This window comes from Artibeus jamaicensis, unplaced genomic scaffold, assembly GCF_021234435.1.
Source record: "Artibeus jamaicensis isolate MK-2021 breed Jamaican fruit bat unplaced genomic scaffold, CSHL_Jam_final contig_426, whole genome shotgun sequence".
Lineage (NCBI taxonomy): Eukaryota > Metazoa > Chordata > Mammalia > Chiroptera > Phyllostomidae > Artibeus > Artibeus jamaicensis.
This window is the reverse complement of record NW_026521826.1, coordinates 2621558-2642693: the sequence shown is the minus strand read 5'-3', so window position 1 is coordinate 2642693 and position 21136 is coordinate 2621558. Positions and strand designations below refer to the sequence as shown.

Sequence of the window (21136 nt, the reverse complement as noted above, 5' to 3'; positions counted from 1 at the left end):
TTGGCAAGAAACCTGAGATTGACCAGGGGTCTTTGAACTGTGGGATAATAATAATCTGGACTATAAATGCTTCTACTTTTAGAGGTATTCTGTTAAGTCAGTCATGAAATTAACATCAAGATAAGTATAGAGTTGGATTATGTTTTCAATGAGGAAGTTGTCTTTTGTTTTTTTGACCTGAAAATTTTTTTTTGCTTCTTCTGTATCTTAAGAGGGTGGATATCACTATAAAAAATGTAAGGGTAGCTGATCCTCCAAATAAACAAGGCTTTAAAATCCAACTTTTATTCATTGTTTTCTAGATTTATTGGGTTAAACTGACTTAAAACATTATATAAATTTAAGGAAAACTACCCCTTTTGATAGGGAAATTATAATCATAAGTATAGTACAGATTAATTGTTGTTGTTGTTGTTTGGGGGCTGGACAACAGAGAAGTAGTTGAGTTCTTGACATTCTCTGCAGACAATTTGTAAATGGAAAAACAGTGGTCTTGGTAAAGGAGTTAAAAGTCGGAGACAAGTGTAACTGGCAAGAATAGTAGAAGCCAGATTGACTGGGGCTGAAGTGCTGGCATTAGAGAATTGGGTGCACCCCAAAGGACCACAGCGAATGCTGTAGTAAATCAGTAATCCCCGCAGGGATGGGGATCAGGTGAATTTAAACAGAGATCCAAACCCAATAAGGATCAATAAGAATACTCCTAATTATATTCACCTGTTTGGTTTCTTCAAATTTATATTTAAAGACTCGATGCAGTGTAATATATATGCTTAGCTGTTTTATTGAAGACATGTCTTTGTATATAAAAAGTGAGCCATAACTTTCTAGTTAATTATAATCTATGGATTTCTGTTGGCCGCACACAAGGCTGTCCCAAGGCATTTCTTTTTACCAATCATGCTCCTTTTTACCTTAGGAGCGGCTTTTAGAAGGCTGCTCTTCTTCATTTCAGTAATGCTCATCATGTGAAGCCATGGTAGCAGATACTGCAAAGCTACCCGGCTTCGACCCTTGTGTTTTGAAGCACGTATAATCCCGAGGCGAGAAAGTCTGATAGAACACCATTTGTCCTAATAGCTTTGTGTCTATACACTTTCCTTAGGTATGTCTTGGTTTCCATAGAAAATGGAACTGTTCTCAGCCCCCAGATTAAGTAACACCATTTGCCTTTATCAGTGTTTCAGAGTTGCTGTTTTTAAAGAGTTGTGTGTTTCCTTTTCGTCATTTAGAAAAGAAATTAGACTTAGCATCGGTGGACCTGTGGAAGATGAGAGTGGCAGAGCTGAAACAGATACTGTACAGCTGGGGAGAGGAGTGCCGCGCCTGCGCGGAGAAAGCCGACTACGTGAATCTGATCCGAGACCTGGCGCCCAAGTATGCAGCAACGCCCCGGAAGACAGAGCTCTGACCCTCCAACTTTGGTGCACCGGGGACTGTAATTATACATAGAATGGCTGTCCAGGATACGGGCCTGTTGGTTAAGAGTAACTAGGTATTGCTCTGTGTGCGGTCTCATACATTTTGTTTTGGTAGTACACTTTGGTACTGGTTGCTTAGGTTTGTAAGTAAAACTGTTAGTATTAGTGGTAGCTTACATTTTCACTGTACCAAAACTTATAGGTGCCTTTCTCATAATTTTCTTGTAAGGACTGGGTAAATGATCATTGGCTCCCTCCTAAAACTGGGAAAAGAGAACTACTGAAAAACTGACTGAGTCAATTGATTCCGAGAAGGAGGAGAGCGCTCAGAGGCGCCTCTTCGGGCACTAATACTTCATTCAGTAGATTGGATTAGGACAAAAAGAACAATGCTTAGCATATTAACTCCTGGCGTAACCAAAAGTGTTTTTTTTTATTTTAAAGTAAACTGCATTTTCAACTGCAAATCACTCTACTTTTGAGCTCTCTGTGGTATCAGAAATGAGAGGTCAAGAGGTAACTACTTGAAACTAGTGTCTTGCATAAGAAGAAAACGTATTTGAAACCTATTTAAACATACTTAAAGAAAATAGGTGAAGGATCCACTCACGGATAGCCAGTGTTTTAGCAAATTGTATCAATACTCACAAGGCTAAGTGAGCAAAGCTCAAGGCTTTCTGCATGCCTTCCCATCACACAGTAGATTAGCTTTTGACAACGGATTAAAAGACACTCAGGGCACAGGCAGGCAACATGGGGCTTTATGGTTCCTAGTGCTGTCTTATCAGCTTTCAACCGTAAAATCATTTTTGGCTCCATTTTCTGGCCAAATATGAGTAAGACCAGACTGTAGGAGTGGCTGCCTCTGTGTGGCAAGTGGAAACAGGGAATGAAAACTCGAGGGCACTTTCTGGGGGTGATGGGACCTCCTCAACCTTCATGGTGGTCACATGGGTGAGTATCATTGTCAAATATCTGTTAGTACAGTGAAGATCTGGGTATCGATTGTGTGTAAATTATATCTAAAATGCTGCTGTAGAAAAGTTATTTGAAAATTAAATAAAATTAATTGATTAAAAACTTCTTAGGCATTCAAAGAATTGCAATTACTAACTAGGTGTCCTTTTGGGGAGTGGAGGAGAAATTTTCCAGACTGAAAGTATACATTGGAAGTGTTATTTTAATTTTCAAAATGCCACCCACACAAACAAAATTTCAGTTGAGTAGTTGGGAATGTAACCAGACTTGTAAGAGAATTAGTGGTTAGTAACTTAAAAATGAGAATAAAAAAGCTTTGGTGTAATAAATAGCCAAAAGGGTTATTGGTTTTGGATTTTGGCAGCTTTATCATTATGTGTAAAGTACCCTACGTAATTATGAATCGTATCTTTAAAATGCCTAAATTTAGGTTTTTATATTTGTTTGTTTTGCTTTTTATAAACTTATGCTTGTTTTTCTTTAGTGCACTTTGAACCATTGAGAAAGTTGTCATTTGAAAACAGTATGTCTGATGTCTAACCTCAAAATCAGGTCATATTTCTCAGTGTGGTTTTTTTTTCCCAGAATATACATCTAGGCAATAAGAACACTGCCCAGCAGGTCATTGAAATTCATGATATTTAGTCTGCTTTTCCAAAGGGCATTTATTCTAAGTCAGAGCTACTCAAACTTCTCAAACTGTGCATACAAATCACCCAGGATCTTGTTAAAATGTGGATCTGGAATCAGTAGGTTTGGGAGGGGCCTGAGCCTCTGTATTACTAACAAGCCCCAAGTGATATCCAGCCTGCTCTTCCGGGGACCACACTTTGAGTATCGAGGGCCTGAATCTTGGGTCCTGTGATTGATTTTTTCCCTTCTACTTGTCCCAATCAGTTAGGTTTATGATAGAGCTGAATATAACCATAACAACAAAAAACAAACAAAAATAAAACCACAAGCATTGATTCTTTCAAGTAAAATAATTCCAGAGGTAGCCAGTCCAGAGTAAATGTGGCAGTCCCACAAACTTATTGAGGACTCCCTTTTCTTTTTGCTTCATATCCTAGTGGTGGGTTCCATTCTTACCCATGGCCCAGTTGGCTGCTGGAATTTTTTGTTCCAGAAGGGAGAAGGCATTAAAAAACCTGCCCCTGTGTACTGAGCCAGCCACTTTAGGGGAGCCTTCCTCCTCTCTCTCCCCTTTCTCCTCCCATTCATCTCCACCCACTCATAATTCAATATCCCACTCAATCATCTGCCTATATGTCACTGACCAGAACTTAATCACATACCAAATGTAGCTGCAAGGGAGTTCGGGAAATAACATCCTTTGGTTGGATCCATTGCTACCAAATCCCCCTCCCCCAAATCAGGAAAAAGGGAGAAATAGTTTTGGGCCGCAAGGTACCTCTGTTACATGGTACCAATTTTTCTTTCCCACGAATCTTAGTTGTAATTTCTGGTTGCTATACCCTAAATAACTCTTTCCCCTCCTTGCTATTTGCTTCATTCATAAATGTAAGCAGTTAGGTCTTTTCTTCATTTTTGGTTTGTCAAGAAGTAGCTACCGTTTTTCTATTTCATTTTCATTTTAAATCTTTCTCTTTGTCATGTGTGTATGCTTTTTTGTTGTTGTTGTATCTTAACCCCAAATGCATAAGCACACATGGTTTAGAAGTCAGACATTCTGACAGAAGGGACAAAGCTCTGGGCGAAACTTTCATTTAAACAGTAGTGGTCTGGGCAGACGTCCTTCCCGATCTACTCTGGATTTCTACAATGTCAAGCAGTTGGCTCTTTACTCTGCTTCCTAAATACACATGGGAGACTAGATAGAACATTTAGAGCACAGCTTAAAACTTGTGGTTTTTATCTGAGTGTGGATATCTGTATTCTACTGAAGAGTGTTAAATTTAAAACAAACCAGCTTGGCATATAGGACAAGAAAATATTTGACTATCAGATCCTTAAAACCAGCAGAGCATTTTGTGATCCAGAGGCCCCCCTCTGTGGGTTCGAGCAGTTCTTGATAAGTGACTTTTCTAAGCACATGTCCAAGTTTATCCACTGCCTGTCATTTGGAAGAAGTGATTGTCAGGTGTCCACTCTTTTACAGTGTGCTTGAAATAAAATAATTCCACCAAGAGAGAAATGAAAATAGAATGAGTAGTATGTAGTATTATGTCTTCTGTGTGCTTTTCACTGGCAAAATTTTGAGAATTTGGGATTGTGCAGGCACCCATGGTGTTGAATTTCTAAAACTCACCAGGATTTAAATTAAAATTTTGGTGTGTGAGACTGATAAATTAAACTTTTAAATGTGGTAGTTGACAGAGATAAGGTTGTTAGCTATCTGAAAAGTGGATCAGTTTTAAGGCAGTATTGAACAATAATAAAAAATAAAAAATTTATTCATATTTTAAAGGAAAAAAAGTCAGTATTTCTACAGCTTCAGTGGCGATTGCCCTGTGAGGCTGTCCTAGGCGTCTTCCATATACCGGCTTCTCTCAGCAACTTGCCGGTGGTGCTGTTTTCTCGGTGCGCAAAGCTCAGCCTGTGCAGTTTGGCTCTTCCAAAGTTTGGTGGTTGACCTTGCAGCCTGGTCTGGCAAGTTGTGGGTTTCCTGTGAACGTATGCCTGTTAATTAAGATACTGTGGATTAGTTGAATTATACTGTGTGAGAGATGGATTAACTGGCATTTAGAACAAAAGAAAGAAAAAGAACACATAAGGAAGTGGAGTAGAGGTCCATAGTCCATAGCCAAAACACTTGGAGCTATGAATTCTTGGAATTCATAATTTTGTCTTCAGATCATGGAAAGATACTATGGTGCATCTAGTAAAGATTTCACTAACCCCTAGGAGCTCGGGGGCAGCACCCTGTTACACCCTCCCATAAATCCAGATCTGCTTTTGTCACCGGAAGAAGTCAGGTCAGGCTTTGCTTGTCAAATGAACCACAAAAACGAACCTTTTATTTTCAGAGCTTTTGGATTTCTGAATCTTGGATGAGAGACTGCGGCACTGTAATTTTGTGGGGACTCCAGTTTTGGTGTTATTAATCATTGAATTAAGACTTTGGTCCTTCTTGGATAGAACCTCCTACTCCCATGGACTGGTCTCCCACAGACAGATCTTTTTTCTCCTCAGAAAGAAGTTGAAGAGCAGCTGGGGGGCCTCAGAAAATTAGGACTGTAGGTGCCTTGCTTCTTTCTTTGGCCACATGCCTCCCCAGAGTACAGTGCAGGGTAAGCCATAAATACCCACCAAGGAAACATGCTCACCAAGCTGTCTTCCTTTCAAACAGGGGGGCCAGCTGTGGTTTCTCCTCTTCAGGTCACGATAACCAAGCAGCAGAAAGGAGAAGCTGCTCCTCTTTTCTGCAACCACCACCCTGGAGACTTTTCTCTCATCAGCTCGAAAGTCTGTTCAGCCTTTGCCACCAACTGTCTGATATTCACTCTAGCTGCAGTCTTCACAGGAGCTGCAGGAGATGTTGTTTACACGGCTCTTTCTCTTTTTCCTTTTGAATTTTTTAAAGCCTATTTTGGAAAGAACAGATCAAATGTTGGCGCCTTAGTGACAGAGCAGCTTTAAGTACGTTCTGAGGGATCTTGGGCTGTGCAATTTTTAGCAGGCAGTGAACTTGCTCACCTGATATATATCATCTAAGAATGTGTGTGTATCCCAGGAATTTAGGGGCTCTCCTCATTTCTGAGTCGGTCTTCCACTGCCAGCCAAATATTCACTTCTTATATATTTCTGCTGATCCTCAGTCCTAAATTAATATGTTCTTTGTTTCTTTCAGAAAGGAGTCTGGAGTTTTTTTCCTTTCCAGATTATATTCATATGTGTATATTTTTGTCTTCCCAGAAAGTTTAGTCACAGCACCTTAGGCTGTAATTGCTCAAAAGCCTGGTTGAGACCCACTTGCAAATGACCTTTAGTCCTCTTTACTTTCTCTAATACAGCTTATTGGTAGTTGCCAGAAGTTTCATTCTATTGGAAAATCTTATTACTATAATACCATCTAGAATATACAAAAATAGAAGCATAAATTGTAAGACAGCAAGACAGCTGAATTGGAATTGGCGTCCCAGGACTGCCTGTGAATAATTGTGCTATCTGAGAAGAGTCATTCAGCTTTTTGCCCCTCGGTTTTTCATCTTAGAATGTGGTTAATAATGCTTTCCTAGTTGAGTTATTGCGAAGATTAAATGGTAAGACTGTAAGTAAAATATGTAACAGAGTGCCTGTCTCAGGGTAGATACCTTGATAAATATTAGTTTAATCTGAGTGGCACTTTTAGAGATTTCATTTATTGTCACAGCATTCCGCACAAAGGCTTGGTGAGTACGGGCCATTGTGTAGATGAAGAAGTGAGGCAGAGGTGATACCAAGGCCCAGAGATGAATTCAGGTCACCTGACTCCTAGATCGGATGTAATTTTTAGGCTGACAGATTCAGGGGTGAGAGAGATTGATGGTTTGGAAACTAGGACTTCAAAGTGATTTGGGGAAGCCGGCACACTTACACCTTGTGCCTCTCAGTTTCTAAAGGGATTGAAAAAAACAGTCAAATAAAAATGACCTCAGGTGATTGGCATTAGATAAATAATGAATATAATGTGTTCTCAAATGGCACCTGTGATTAGTAGCAGGGTCTCTTATTTGAGATGACTCAATATTTCTGGAGCATTCTTTAATCTTATGCATGTCCATGCATAAGATTAAAAGTTATTGTGTCATGTGAGATGCAGGAGAATTGAGGTCAACTGTCTTGTCCAACAAGTATGATGAGTATGTTCATGGATCTTTTTATTGCAGCCACATCTATCAGTTCTCTGGAGACACCTGGGAAATTTATTGATCAGCATGTCTGTAGAATGCCTATTAAAACTCTTGAAACTCGGCAATCTGAAAGGAAGCACTTTGTCAGTTGTGCTTTATTTGAACTAGTGTGACTGTCAGTAATTTTTCCATGTATTTTTCTTTTTCTATGAGGCAAAAAAGATAACATAATGTCATACTCTATTGTTCTATTTTGAAGAGTTGCTTTTCAGTTGTTTAAATTGTGAAACAATGTAGGGGTTGACTTTTTCCCCCTGTTTTCATAGTAGTATCAATTATTTTCACCAAACCTATACCTATTGGAACACCGTCTAAATTATACATTTCCTTTCTGGAGGGAGGGGAAATATGTATATAGTGTTTGGGAAGGTCAAGGAATATCTATAGATGTGCTTTGGCTAAAAGCCTACATGAGCCTTGAATTCAAATGTACGCCTTCATGAGTAAATACTACCTTAAAAAGGAAAAGTCACTTAAAGCTTTAAATAATCACTCAAATGCTTTTTTCCCCAGCTGTCAGGATGAGGATGATTTGATGATTTAATGTTTTTAAAGTGACCATCACGTGCAGTTTGAGTTGAGGGATGACTGGGATGGTGGTGTTTATAAACTTTTCATTCCTAAGATCTTGGCTCTTTGAGGAGTGTGTCCCTTCCTAAGAAATTGGAAACAGGCAGGAAGGACTCCTAGGATAACCTTTCTTTTAGCTTTATTGGCCTTAATGTATAAACTCAAAAGCCTCACAAATATAACCACAAACAAGCTCCCCTTATGCATACACATAAATCATGCCTTGTACTTCTAGTGATTCCTAGGTGACTGGGAGGTCCGTTTTGCAAGAGAAATGCCCAGTGCTTTGGATGCTTGCCCTGGCCAAAGCCCTGCACCTACTATGCTTACCATCGCCCTGGTATGTTGGCAGAATGATGGTACCGTAATTACTTCTGACCCAGTCCCTTCTGCTTTGGGAAGCTCATGTTCTTTCATGGATGCTGCTGCCACTTCCCCCTTTAATTACAGGATAAGGACATGTATGCACACACTTGGTTATTCCCAAGGAGTTTATCAGGGAGAAACTCTTGTTTAGCAACAAACACCACAGACAAAATGGTTTCCTCTGACTATGCTGTTGCTGATTATGAATATGACTGAATAATTTCACATGAGCATGCCTTTTCTAAAACTTTCATGATTGTGGGACAAGAAAAGAAATTGCAATGCTCGTTCCTAAGTAGGCTTACAAAGAGTCCTCCTAAATTAAAATAAAACAGAGTTTCGAAAGAGAATAGACTGTTAGAAAGCAACAAGACACCTTGAAAATTTGCTAGTTGCGCTGCCAGTAGGCACATGGGAAATTCAGGCCCCATTGAAAGGTCTTAATAATTTTGTTCATTGGCATAAACTTTACCTTGAATTTATTATTACTTTGGAATCCTTTGGTAACCCAAGTCTGAGGATATTTTTCTCCTATGACATTACATAGTCATTCACACGCTGACTTTAAGTACATGATCTTATCTAGTAGTAAAAGTTAACAAAGAAAATAGGTGGTTTAATGAATATTAGGTAGCAACTTAAATATTGTCAAATGAGGATTTGGTTTAAAATTGAAAAAATATAAAAATAAAGCAATTCTATGCAACAATTAAAAGATTGAAGTAGATTTATCTTTACTGATGTGGGAAGGTCACTAAGATATATATTAACTGAAAGAAACAAGTTGCAGAAGAGGTTGTATAGTGTGATCTCATTTTTTAAAAATAGCCACAAAACTATGCACATAAGCAAAGAAAAATGTCTCAAATTATACCCCTTTCTCTTTTTCCCCTTCTCCTTTTCTGTTTTTGCCTCTCTTTCTCTCTCTTCATAGATGTATTATTTGTTTATTTTTGTTGGTGTTCAATTATATCATATACTTTTGGGGGGTTAATTTTTATTTTGAAATAATTTTAAACCTACTGAAAATTTTCAGTTTCAAGAATAGTATAGAGAAATCCTAAATACCTTTCCTCAGATTTATCAGTTGTTATTATTCCACCATATTTTCCATCTTTCTCTCTCTATATATATATTTATGTACATATATTATTTTTTCTTGAGCATTTGAAATTTACTTGCAAAGGTGTAATGTTCCATGACCTCTAAATACCTCAATGTGTATCTCCTTAATATAAGAACATTCCTTACATAACCACAAACATCGCATCAAAATCAGGAAATTAACATTGTTACCATACTATTTTCTAATCCAAAGATCCCCACTCAAGTTTCACAGATTGTCCCAATGCTGTCCTTTATGCTTCCAGAACTGAGCACTGTGTGCAGTTAGCATGCCTCCTTGGTCGTCTTCAGTAAATGCCCCTCAGTGCAGGGTTGTCTAATGTTTTGTCATGATTAGGTTCAGGTGCATTATGGGAAGATCACAGAAACAATGGTGTATTCTCAGCGCATGTTATCAGAAGGTACATGATATGAATTTAATTTATTAATGGTGAACCTGACTTTTTTATTTGGTTAAGATGGTGTCTATCAGGTTTCTCACATATAATTCAGTAGTTTCTGATGAGATATTCATAAGTATTGATAAGTATTTATTAAGATATTAATATTTTGTGAGGAAATAGTTTAAGACTGTAAATCTCTGGTTCCCCATGATAACTTTACACATTAATTTTTGGCATCCACAGATGGTTCTTACCTGACCCGATTATTATTACAATGGTTGATAGATAATTATATACTGCTACAGATTCCTGTTTCATTGAATGAGTTACAATTCATTACCAACATTATTTCCTTGGATGCTCAAATTGGCCCAGATTTTCAAGCTCCTATTCCCATCATTCTTTGTGAGCTTCCATATTTGCTGTCACATAAAATTCCAGGTTCATCTGATATTTTCCTGCTCCAGCCTCAGAATCATCCTTTTTCCATGGAGCCCTAGCTTCTTTTAGTTGAGAAAAATATTTAGAATTCAAGATGTAGGCACCAAAATTGCTCAGTGCTTCCAGGGCACTGTTGATTCCTGGACCCTCAGTGGGCGGAGCTATACACACATGCACACATGGCCTGTATCTGAGTCTGTGTGTTTTGGAAAGCCTATGTTTGTGCCAGTGCCTCCAACTGCAACCCAGCATCACATGACTTATTCTAATTTTCCCGTTTTCATTTTTGTACCTCCCTTTTTCATCAGTGAGAAGCCTGGCTCCCATTGCTTTCAATGTATTTGATTAATTTTTTTGAATGCAGTTGATCTTCATCTGTGGTGGCTGTCTTCTCAGCCCCAGTGCTTTGACTCACATTGGCCAGCGCAGGTTAAGAGCCAAGACTCCCCTAGTCTGGCGGTGGGCCAGCTGAGAGTTCCACGCCTGTGTTGCTTCGAATGAATCTTGATGATTTTACTGAAGGGCTGAGAGACCTCTACAGACTGAATGTCAGGTTTATGTAATAGTTGTGCCATTGTTAGCTGTGTGATCTTTGGTAAACTAGTAAACTGGTTCTTGTCTCTAAGATTCCTCTGTTCAAAAGAATCCATAAGCAGGAGAAAGCAGGCCACCTTGATGCTTCTTGCTGATTTGGGTATCACAGATCCTGAGTCTCAGAATAAAGGGTTCTGCCTCTTCCTGGCAAGTAGCCATTGACTGAACAATGAATAGCAACTTCCAGCAGGCCACAGGGGGTGGGCAGTAGGAGAAGGCTTCAGGGTAATGGGTGGCTATACCAGCCAGCTGGGAGGGAAGCATCCAAAAGGGGGCTTGTCTATGCCATTGGTTCACTTGAGATAACTATAACCCAGTGCAGAACGATGTAAATTTAAGACTCGGTTTTTTATTTGCAAACTGAGGATGGTGATGTAGGCTTCTTTTCTAGAAAATTGTTGTGTGAAGATCAAACCAGCTAATATTCCCCAGTGCGTGAAGTGAAACATTTTCCTTCTCCCATCCCTTTTCAAAAGGAAAACATAGTCACTATATAAAATTTAGAAAATGCAGATAAACAAAAGATAATGGCTACCACTGGTAATCTGATCAGGTAAAGTTAACTGTTTACAATTGGGACTAGGTCTTTGGGTGTAAGGCACTAACATTATGGAATTTCTACTCTTTTCTCTTTGCAAGGTGAGGACCAGATTCCCTCTGGGTACCACTCCCTGATTTTCCTGAGCCTTACTGGCAGAACCCCATAGTATGACATCCCCACAAAGCAGTGGGCCAGCATGCCAGGGTGTACACTGCACCTTGTGGACTATGCACTCCTCCTGGTGGGCACTTCTGTCTTGGCAGCTCCTTCCTTCTCAGGTGAAGGAGGCCAGGGAATAAGTTTCCTCCTCTTGGATCATTAATGAGTCACCTACTATGGAAGCTGGCTGCAGCCCAGATTCCACAACAGTGGTGTGAGCCTTTTCTATTCAAGTGCTACTCCACTGAAGCTTCTCTGTGCTGAGGTGTTGGCGAGAGCAAATGAGGCCCTGGAATGGGTTCAATGGGTGTGAGGGAGCATCGCTGTAAAGGAGGTGCACATGATGACTCAGGGGCTCATCCCGTCTGTGCTGCCTTTGATGTTGGTGTCAGTTCTTCTGGCTGGTCCACTGACCATGTGCTTGGTCATTTTGTAAATATTTTCTCAAAAATTACGTAACACTATATTGGTGCCAGGGGAGGAAAAGGGGAAAGAAAAATACGTAAAAGTTAGCTTTTTTTTCCTCGGAACTTTTTATTTCATGACCAGTGAAAGGATACTAGTCCAAGGTCAATTTAGCTTTGCAGCCCTTTGAGTGTTTCTTCTAAGGATCCACTGATCTTCCCATTACTTATGTCCATAAAAAATCACCAGTCTAGGGCCCTGTTCCAGTACTGCCATCTTTATATTTTCATTCATTTAATAAACATACTATTATATGCTAGGTATTCTACCCAAAATTTGTTCTTCACTATATACTAGTGGTTTGAATTTTCACCCATGAAAATTTGAGAACTTGGTGTCTGGAAGATTTTACTCATTAACAAGAAAGTGTTCGATTAAAATGTAATAACTTTTCAGTCTTTTCAGCAAATGCATCACTGTGTAGTAGTTGACAGGAACTCCGTGTGGACTTCTGGTCAGGATGGTGGCTTAGGCACACATGGAAGCTTCTTTGCACAGTCACATCAAAATTAAAACTAAAATAGAGAACAATCATCACTCAGAACATTCAGAAATTCGAGTCGAATCGAGTCTGACAACTATGGAATTAAAGAAAATCACACCCATCCAGATTGGTAGCAGGGGCACAAAGGTGCAATGGGCTGGGCCCTCACCCAAATGTGGAGGATAAAAGTTTGGGAGGAGTTTATCAGGAGCCAGGAATACCAGCCCCACAACCAGGCCCCTAGGTCCAGGTTTCCAGTGCCAGAAAGATAAGTCCCCACAATTTCTGGCTGCAAAAACCAGTGGGGATTGAGTCATTGAAAGAAACTACTGGAGCCCCAAGCAGTTCCTCCTCAAGAACCCACACATGGACTCACCTACTCAGATTTACTCCCTCTGAGCTCCAGCACTGGGGTAGCAGCTTGAAAGGCACCAGTGACATAAAGGGAGGAACTGAATTGTCTGGCATCAAGGTGAACAGAAGCCATTGTCCCTTTTCTAAACCATCTTCCCACAGAAATGGCAAGCTGTTGCTATATCTGAGACTCTGTCAACCTGGCTAACACTTTTTGACCCACCTTAAAGATCCTCAGAGGCTCTGACCCACCCTGTTTAGAGGCCACTCCTGCTGCTTTTCCATGTAAATGGCTGGTCTTGGCTCATGCTTCACAACTTCCTAAATCCTTTCAAATAAACAACAGCTGGTCTCAGTGAGTCCCAGGACTGGCATTAGCAGCAGCCAGCCTAGATTCACATATTGGCTTTGTCTGGGAATCCCCAAGCCCAGCACAAGTAACAGCCGTCTCATTGCTTTATAGCTCAGGCAAAACACAATTGGGGGCTGACCTTGATTGCACCACCTGGGAAACCCCATGGCCAAGTGCGCCCAGTGGACAAGTACAGATCATGTTGGAATACCAGCACCTTGCCCCTGTACAGCTGATCTTCCACAGAGGGTTGAGGTTGGTGGTCACTGGTCATAGCAAATCCTCAAAGCTGACTGGCCTGTGTAAGTCCCTCCTTTGATCTTCCAACAGCAACCAAAGCTCAACTACAAGAGGAGGGTGTATTTAGTCCAACAAAGTGCACACTTTGATTTCCTAGCTTGGGTGGTAGGGGAGGCTGTGCCACTGGACCTTATAGGACACCTACTACATTAAGCCACACTACCAATACATGGAGTCAAAGCAGCTCTACCTAATACATAGAAACAAACACAGTGAAGCTGAAAGAACAAGGAGACAAAGAAACATGGCCCAAATGAAAGAACAGATCAAAAGTTCAGAAAAAGAGCTAAACAGAATGGAGATGAGCAATTTATCAGATGCAGAGCTCAAAACACTGGTTGTAAGGATGCTCAAGGAACTTGGTGAGGACCTCATCAGCATAAAAAGATGTACTCATAAATGAAGGACACACTAATTGAAATAAAGAACAATTTACAGGGAAACAACAGTAGAGTGGATGAAGCGAAGAATCAAATCAATGATTTGGCACACAAGCAAGCAAGCAAGCAAACAAACAAACAAAAAAACCCAACCAATCAGAACTATAAGAAAAAAGAATTGAAAAAAAAAAAGACAGTTACTTACCTACAGGGGAGTTCCCATAAAACTGTCAGCTGATTTCTCAAAAGAAACTTTGTGGGCAGAAAGGATTGGCAAGAAATACTCAAAGTCATGAAGAGCAGGGACCTATAGCCAAGACTGCTCTACCCAGCAAAGCTGTCATTTAGAATCAAAGGGCAGATAAAGTGCTTCCCAGACAAGAAAAATCTAAAGGAGTTTATTATCACCAAAACATTATTATACAAAATGTTAAAGGGACTTATTTAAGAAGAAGTTAAAACTATGAACAATAAAATCTCAAAAAATACATATCTATCAACAATTGAATCTAAAAAAAACCCAGACAAACTAAGCAAACAAGAAGAAGAGAGACAGAATCATGAATACAGAGATCATTTGGATGGTTGCCAGATAGGAGGGGATGAAGGGGAATAGGTGAAGAAGCAAGGGGATTAAGAAATATGAATAGGTAGTTGCAGAATATTCATGGGGTTGTAAAATACAGTATGGGAAATGGAGTAGCCAAAGAACTTATATGCATGACCCATGGACATGAACAATAGTGTGGGGATTGTCTGAGGCAGTGGGGAATACTGGGTGGAGGTGGGAGAAGGGGAAAAATTTAGGACAACTTCAATAGCTTAATAAATAAAGTAAAATAAAAAAGAAACTCCATGTGAAATGCAGATGGAAGGAAAGAGGAAAGGTACAAGCCAAGGGTAATGGTGACAGGGGACCGGGGAGATGTCAGCCATGTGTCATAGTGCATTTGCTGAGTTTGCTACTTTTATCATTTAGCAAATATTTGCTTATAGCTCATTTCTTTACTGTGTGAAATCCATTACCCCCATCCCATACCTTTATTTCCCTTCTCACCAACCTTAGCAATGTTATAATAAATGTTTTGCATATATCCTCAATTCCTTTCATCGCTGACCAGTACTCTCCTGGCAAGCCCTAATAAAATCTACCTCTGGTTGGCTGTGACCCTGTACCTGAATGCTGAATGTGGCTGGAGAAAGGCTCCCAACCTTGAGGACTATCTCACATCAACTATTTGACTGTTGACTTTAGGGAACCCTCAGTGCACCCAGCAGTCCTACCTCATTTATTAAGTCAGTAAACTTTTCTACTCTAAGAGAAGACTATTTCACATTTTCTTTTTTGTCCTAAAATTCTAGAACTTTCCCACTGGTCCTCCCTCTCAGCTATGTCCTTGATTCCAAATGAGAAAACAGAAATGATCACAAGAGGACGTCCTTAACTTTACCCACAAATCTACCAATGTTCTCACCTTTAGACTCAGCTTTGCTTTCCCTTTTGTTACAAATGATGAACGGTCCATGCTCATTTCTTCTCACCTATTTGGGTACTTGGTTCCTGCACCCTTCTCTCTGCTGCATCTTTGGGTACCTCACGTGTTTTGTATAATTTCCAATAACATACATGTATGCTGGTTTTATTTAAAAGGTTCTTAGTTGTGGTGAAATGCACATAACATAAAATTTGCTATACGCCGTATTATGTTCCCCCCAAATTCATATGTTGAAGTTCCAACACCCAGTATCTCAGAATGTGACTATATTGAAGAAAGGGCATTTAAAAACTAATTAAGTGAATATGGGGTTGTTAGGATTGGCCCTGATCTAATGTGACTGGTATTCTTTTTCTTTTTTATTTTTTGGTGTGAATTTAATTTTATTTATTTATTTTTTATTTTTTAAAATTTTATTTTAATTGTTGTCCAAGTACAGTTTTCTGTCTTTTACTCCCATCCCAGTCTACCCACCCAACCCTCCCTGTCTCCCTTTCATTTCCATCTGCCCTCTAGTTTTTGTCCATGTGTCCTTCGTACTTGTTCCTGTAAACCCTTTCCCTTTTCTCCTGAAATTCCCTCCCCTCCCCTCGCTGGTCACTGTCAGCCTGTTCTGTATTTCAGTGTCTTTGGTTATATTTTGCTTGTTTGTTTGTTTTGTTGTTTAGGTTCCTGTTAAAAGTGAGATCATATGGTATTTGTCTTTCACTGCCTGGTTTATTTCACTTTGCATAATGCTTTCCAGTTACTTCATGCTGTCGCAAAGGGTATGAGCTCCTTCTTTCTTTCTGCTATATAGAATTCAATTGTGTAAATGTACCATAGTTTTTTGGTCCATTCATTTACTGATAGGCGCCTAGGTTGCTTCCAGTAAATTGGCTATTGTAAATTGTTCTGCTCTGAACATTGGGGTGCATAGGTTCTTTTGGATTGGTGTTTCAGAGTTCTTAGGATATAATCCTAGCAGTGGAATTGCTGGGTCAAAAGGCAGATCCATTTTTAGTTTTCTGAGAAGATCCCATACTGTTTTCCACAGTGGTTGTACCAGTCTGCAATCCCACCAACAGTGCACTAGGGGCCCCTTTTCTCCACAGCCCCTCCAACACTTGTTTGTTGATTTGTTTATCATGGCCATTCTGACAGGTGTGAAGTGGTATCTCATTGTGGTTTTAATTTGCATCTCTCTGATGGCTAGTAATGTGGAGCATCTTTTCATGTGTCTCTGGATCCTCTGTATGTGTGCCTGGTATTCTTATAAAAGGAGGAAATTAAGACACAAATATACTTGAATAGAAGATGACATAAACATAACAGAGAGAAGGTGGCCATCAGCCAACCAAGGAGAGAGATTTCAGAAGAAAACAAACAGAAGTTGTGGGGACTTACTTCCTGGCACTGGAATACTGGGCTGGGGGGCCTGGTATGGGGCTGGGACTCCTCACTCCAAAGATATCCCTCCCAAATTTTTATCCACCACATGTGGATGTGGGACCAACCTGTTGTTCATCTTCACCCCTCCTACCAGTCTGGATGGATGTGGTTTCTTTAATTCCATAGTTGTCAGACTTCCATTCAACTCAGTTTTTGAATGTTCTGAGTGATGGCTGTCTATGTTTTTGTTGTAATTTTAATGTGGTTGTACTAGAAGGCAAGCTGTGTTTACCTGTGCTACCATCTTGGCTGGAAGTCCTGCACTAATGTATTTGGGTGGGGGGTTATTCGTGGTATTATTTTGAGTGATTCTCTTTACCTCTTAAACAACATAACATCATAAAGGAATAGGAATGTCACTTAAGAGAACTTTGTTGACTTATTCTATGTCTGAAATGTTTGGTTCTAGTATTTTAGAATGTTCTCTGTGTTTGCTGGTAAAAATGTGTGTATGTATATATATATGTATATACACATGTATATATGTACAAGTGTATATACATGTATATACATGTGTACAACTGTATATACATGTATATACATATATACACACACACAGTCATGTAAATCTGATAGATGCTGGTTGCATTTACTTACGGTCTCTGTTAGCCAGCTTCAGGTCCTGCTAGGCTTCTGGTTGCAGAATTAATTTTGGTAAAATTAATTCAGGTGAAAGAAAAGCCAGATACTGAGATTCAAAATTTCAAGAGGGCTTCTATTGTTGTGTTCTGTGCTCAGCTCTCCCAATTGACGTTAAAGTGGTCTTAGAAAAGCAGAGTGATTATTTGTGAGCCTGTTCCCAAAAGTGGGGGGAATTGAGAACCTCCAAGGCAAGGCTTTGCAGAGCTGGAGCTCCTGGGAAAACCCACAACTGCCCCCGACAAGGCAGCACCCTAGTGACCCTACACTCAGGGCATGGTCTGTTATGCAGTCTGAATATTTCCTTATGCACCTAACAATCCACACACATCATAATTCCCCAAATTTCTCATGTACTGTATTGCAGTAATTGAAGGGTGGTGTGTCTATAAATCAGAGGTTTGGCTATCATTTTTATTAATTAAAATCATTTAGTAATGGACCTTAACTCATTGATCTCTGGCAGAGAAACCCTCCTAGAATGGTCACATAACAGAAGTATCCCTAGACCTTTATTTCCCACCTGCAGAAGTGCAAGCCAAGAGAGATATCATGGTTTGTTCATGGTCATGTGTTCAGTGACAGTGTTGGGACTATAATGTCAGACCCCTGACTGATAGCCCATTACTATTTTAAATGCATCACCATGGCCCCAAACACACTTGTTTTTATAGTTCATTGCATTGTAAGAGAAACAAGCTTATACATAGATGTGATCTTCCAACCAGCAGATGGCAATCTATTGAGAAATCTTGAAAACATGTTTCCTTCCCTTAGAGATGTATAGCTTGCTGCTCCCCGATCATTCCTTCCAGGTAGTGGGTGCAGCCCGTGGTTGCCAGTTCCTCTCACTAGCTATGCTGTCAGATATCATAAGATGCATGAGAGTAAAAGGGACATCAAATAAAGGGTGAGGGTAACTGTTACATAACAAAAATTATGAACGTCTGTTTGGAAAATGGTTTTCAAATGTTCAATTTTCTGGTTAATTGTGAATAATCATAAAAACCTGTTCAATACTGATCCTAGCTGTTGACAGTTTAAGTGTGTTATTAGTCTATTTTTTGCATGAGTAAATTAAGTATATGAAATACAACCTGCTCTTTGAAGCAAAGAGTTCTCTAACAGTCTATGTCAATATCAATTCTCATTGCGTAGTATTGATGATAACATGTTTTAAAAAACAAATCTTTGAAACCTTTGAAATCATTTACTTTTTCAAATGCTGTCATCCAAAAGTGAAATATAAAGACTATTAAGAAAATTGTGGATTTCATTGGGTGAAAAGTTTTCTATGTGGCAGCAATTAAAATTTATGGTTTCCTTCTCTCATTTATGTAAACACTTTGTATTTATTTTTTAGGGCTGCCACCCCAAAGCACTACAAAGTGGGTGGCTTACATACAACAGAAATGCACTGTCTCAGAGTTCTAGAAGGAGGCTAGAAGCTCAAAACCATGGTGTTGGCCGGGCCACACTCCCTCCAAAACCTTCTGTGCAGAATTCTTCCTTAGCTGTTCTAGCTTCTGGTGTTTGCTGGCATTCCTTGATGTTCCTTGGCTTGTAGATGCGTCACTCCAATATCTGCCTCTGTGGTCACATGACATTCTTCCTGTGAGTCTTGACTCTTCTTTTAAAGACAGCAGTCGTACTGAATTAAGGGACCACTCTAGTTCAGTATGACCTCCTCTTAACTGATTGCATCTGCAGTGACCTTGTATACAAATAAGGTCACCTTCTGAGGTTCTGGAGGGTAGGACTTCAACATATCTTTTTGGGGGACACAATGAGCCCATAACACATATTAATGAAATTAAAATTCATGATTTTTCCTTATCTATGTTAACATATTCTCCATTTGTCCTCCCAGAAGCATTCTCTCTGCTTCCTGCCCTGCTGTGTGTCCCAGGGGCTAACATCTGTGGACTGTCTGCCTCCTGACTTTTTGCTGGTTGGGGTCAGTGGGAGGCTCCAACAGGAGATCACAGGACAGGGGAGTGAGGGGTATTTACTTTCCTCATTCCCTGCTTGTGTCTCTGCAGTGTTGGCAGTGGGCGCATTTTGCTGCAACTACAGTTCCTCGGAGGCAAACTTGATTCCAAGGCTCCAGCTCTGTCTGGGCCCATGGCACCTCCCCTTGACTGTTCAGACCTGTGAGTCAGGATGTGCTGCCTTCCCTCGTTGGTTCCCTTAAACGAGTCCACACCTCTGCACAAGTCTTCATTAGGCGCCTTTGAGTTCACAGTTTGAGTGCACCATCTGTTACCTGCTTAGATCCGAACTGATACATCAACCAAAATACAGTGCCTTGGGAAAATGTAAATGTTATGGCGGCAATCACTTCCTTCAGGAAATTGCGGTCCTTTATTTCACAGTAATTCTCCTCAGTTCATGTAGTATTCCAGCGGTGATTTTTCTGTCTTTCTCATTTCTACCTTTATTAATTTGTGTTCTTCTGTGAGGAAACCGTATCCCTTTCCTTCTATTTATTTATTCAATTACTTATTTATATCAGTATGGTCCTGTGGGTATTAATTTTGATCTTTGGATTATAACCCAATATCACCATTATATATTTTATTACTTAGTTTGTTCTAGTTTTAGCTCGTGGGAGCTCTTCCAGGTTGGCTTTGTGTTCTTTTCACACGCCACCTTCCTTTTCAGTACTTCCTTTTCCGGGACCATAAGATGCTGCAGGCTCATCTGGTATTTTCTCTGCCCATCACTCCTCCAAAGAGCCCTGTTTCCTTTGATTGGAGAACAGTATTTACAAATGAGGATGTCAAAACTAGGTGTGCTCATTGCCACCAGGATGTCTGGGTCCTTTCAGTGACAATGCTAAGGAGTGTATGTATACAATGGGTCAGTATAAGCATATTACATATATACACATGTGTATATAAGTCAGGATATCTTTCCAGGGCAGGTAGTATTTTACACATGGCCAGTGTATGTGTATCAAAGCCCAGCCCCTGTGCCTTAATTTGGAATAACTCTGAAGAGCCATCCGGCTCTTGAGCTCTGCCTGGGACCAGCTGAAGCCTTTGATGTAACTGCATTGCAGTTCATCTTCTCTCTTTACTCAACCCTATTTTCTCTTCCCCAACAGAAATCACTCAACAGGCTTTCTACATGTAAATCTCTGACTCAGAGTCTGCTTACCAGGGAACCCAATCTGAACAGTATTTCACCTGAGTGGTCCTAGGAAACAGACTCTGAAATTAAGTTTTGAAGGAGGGTCACTTACCAGCCATCTGGAGATTACCTCAGGGGCGTAGCACTATTACTATCGTTAAACTTTGTACTAGTGTGGAATAGGGATTGAAGGCCAGTGAAGGGATTTCACTAGAGGGTGCAATGTTTTAGACCTTTTGGAAAAGACGAACTAGTAATTATAAGGAATACGGAATTAGATAGTTTTTGCTAGAGAAAATCAGTGAGTTGGAGAAGACAATGAAAGGCTGATCGGGATTAATTTTTTTCTTCTTTCTTCCCTCTCTTCCTTTCTCCTTTCCTTCATCATTCCTTCCTTTCTTAATGTCTTGTCACTTGATTTTGTTCTCTCTTTCTAAAATTTATATTCACCAGATATTGAACCTTCTGAGTTCATCTTCTCATTTCTACTCTCTTCTGCTTCATTTCCATGCTTTCTTCTGCCCTTAGACCAAGCTCAGAAACTTTCTGATTCATTTTCTTCAGAGAGTAACAATCTAGGTTTCCCTGGAGTGAGGAAAAGCAATTCCTTGGTGGCCTGAACTAGAGAAAGGACGTGGTGTCCAAGTGCTCTTTAACAAATTTTCAATA

General features: G+C 39.9%; 1 protein-coding gene across 1 annotated transcript in view; it reads left to right on the top strand.

The window, feature by feature from the left end:
- CDNF (cerebral dopamine neurotrophic factor) overlaps positions 1 to 4691 on the top strand; it is a 28581-nt gene extending 23890 nt beyond the window's left edge. Inside the window, exon 4 of the mRNA XM_037141266.2 lies at positions 1233 to 4691. Coding sequence (XP_036997161.1) covers positions 1233 to 1411 — 179 coding nt within the window. The 3' untranslated portion in view covers positions 1412 to 4691. The remainder of the gene's footprint in view (positions 1 to 1232) is intronic.
- The last annotated feature ends 16445 nt before the right edge of the window (positions 4692 to 21136 follow it).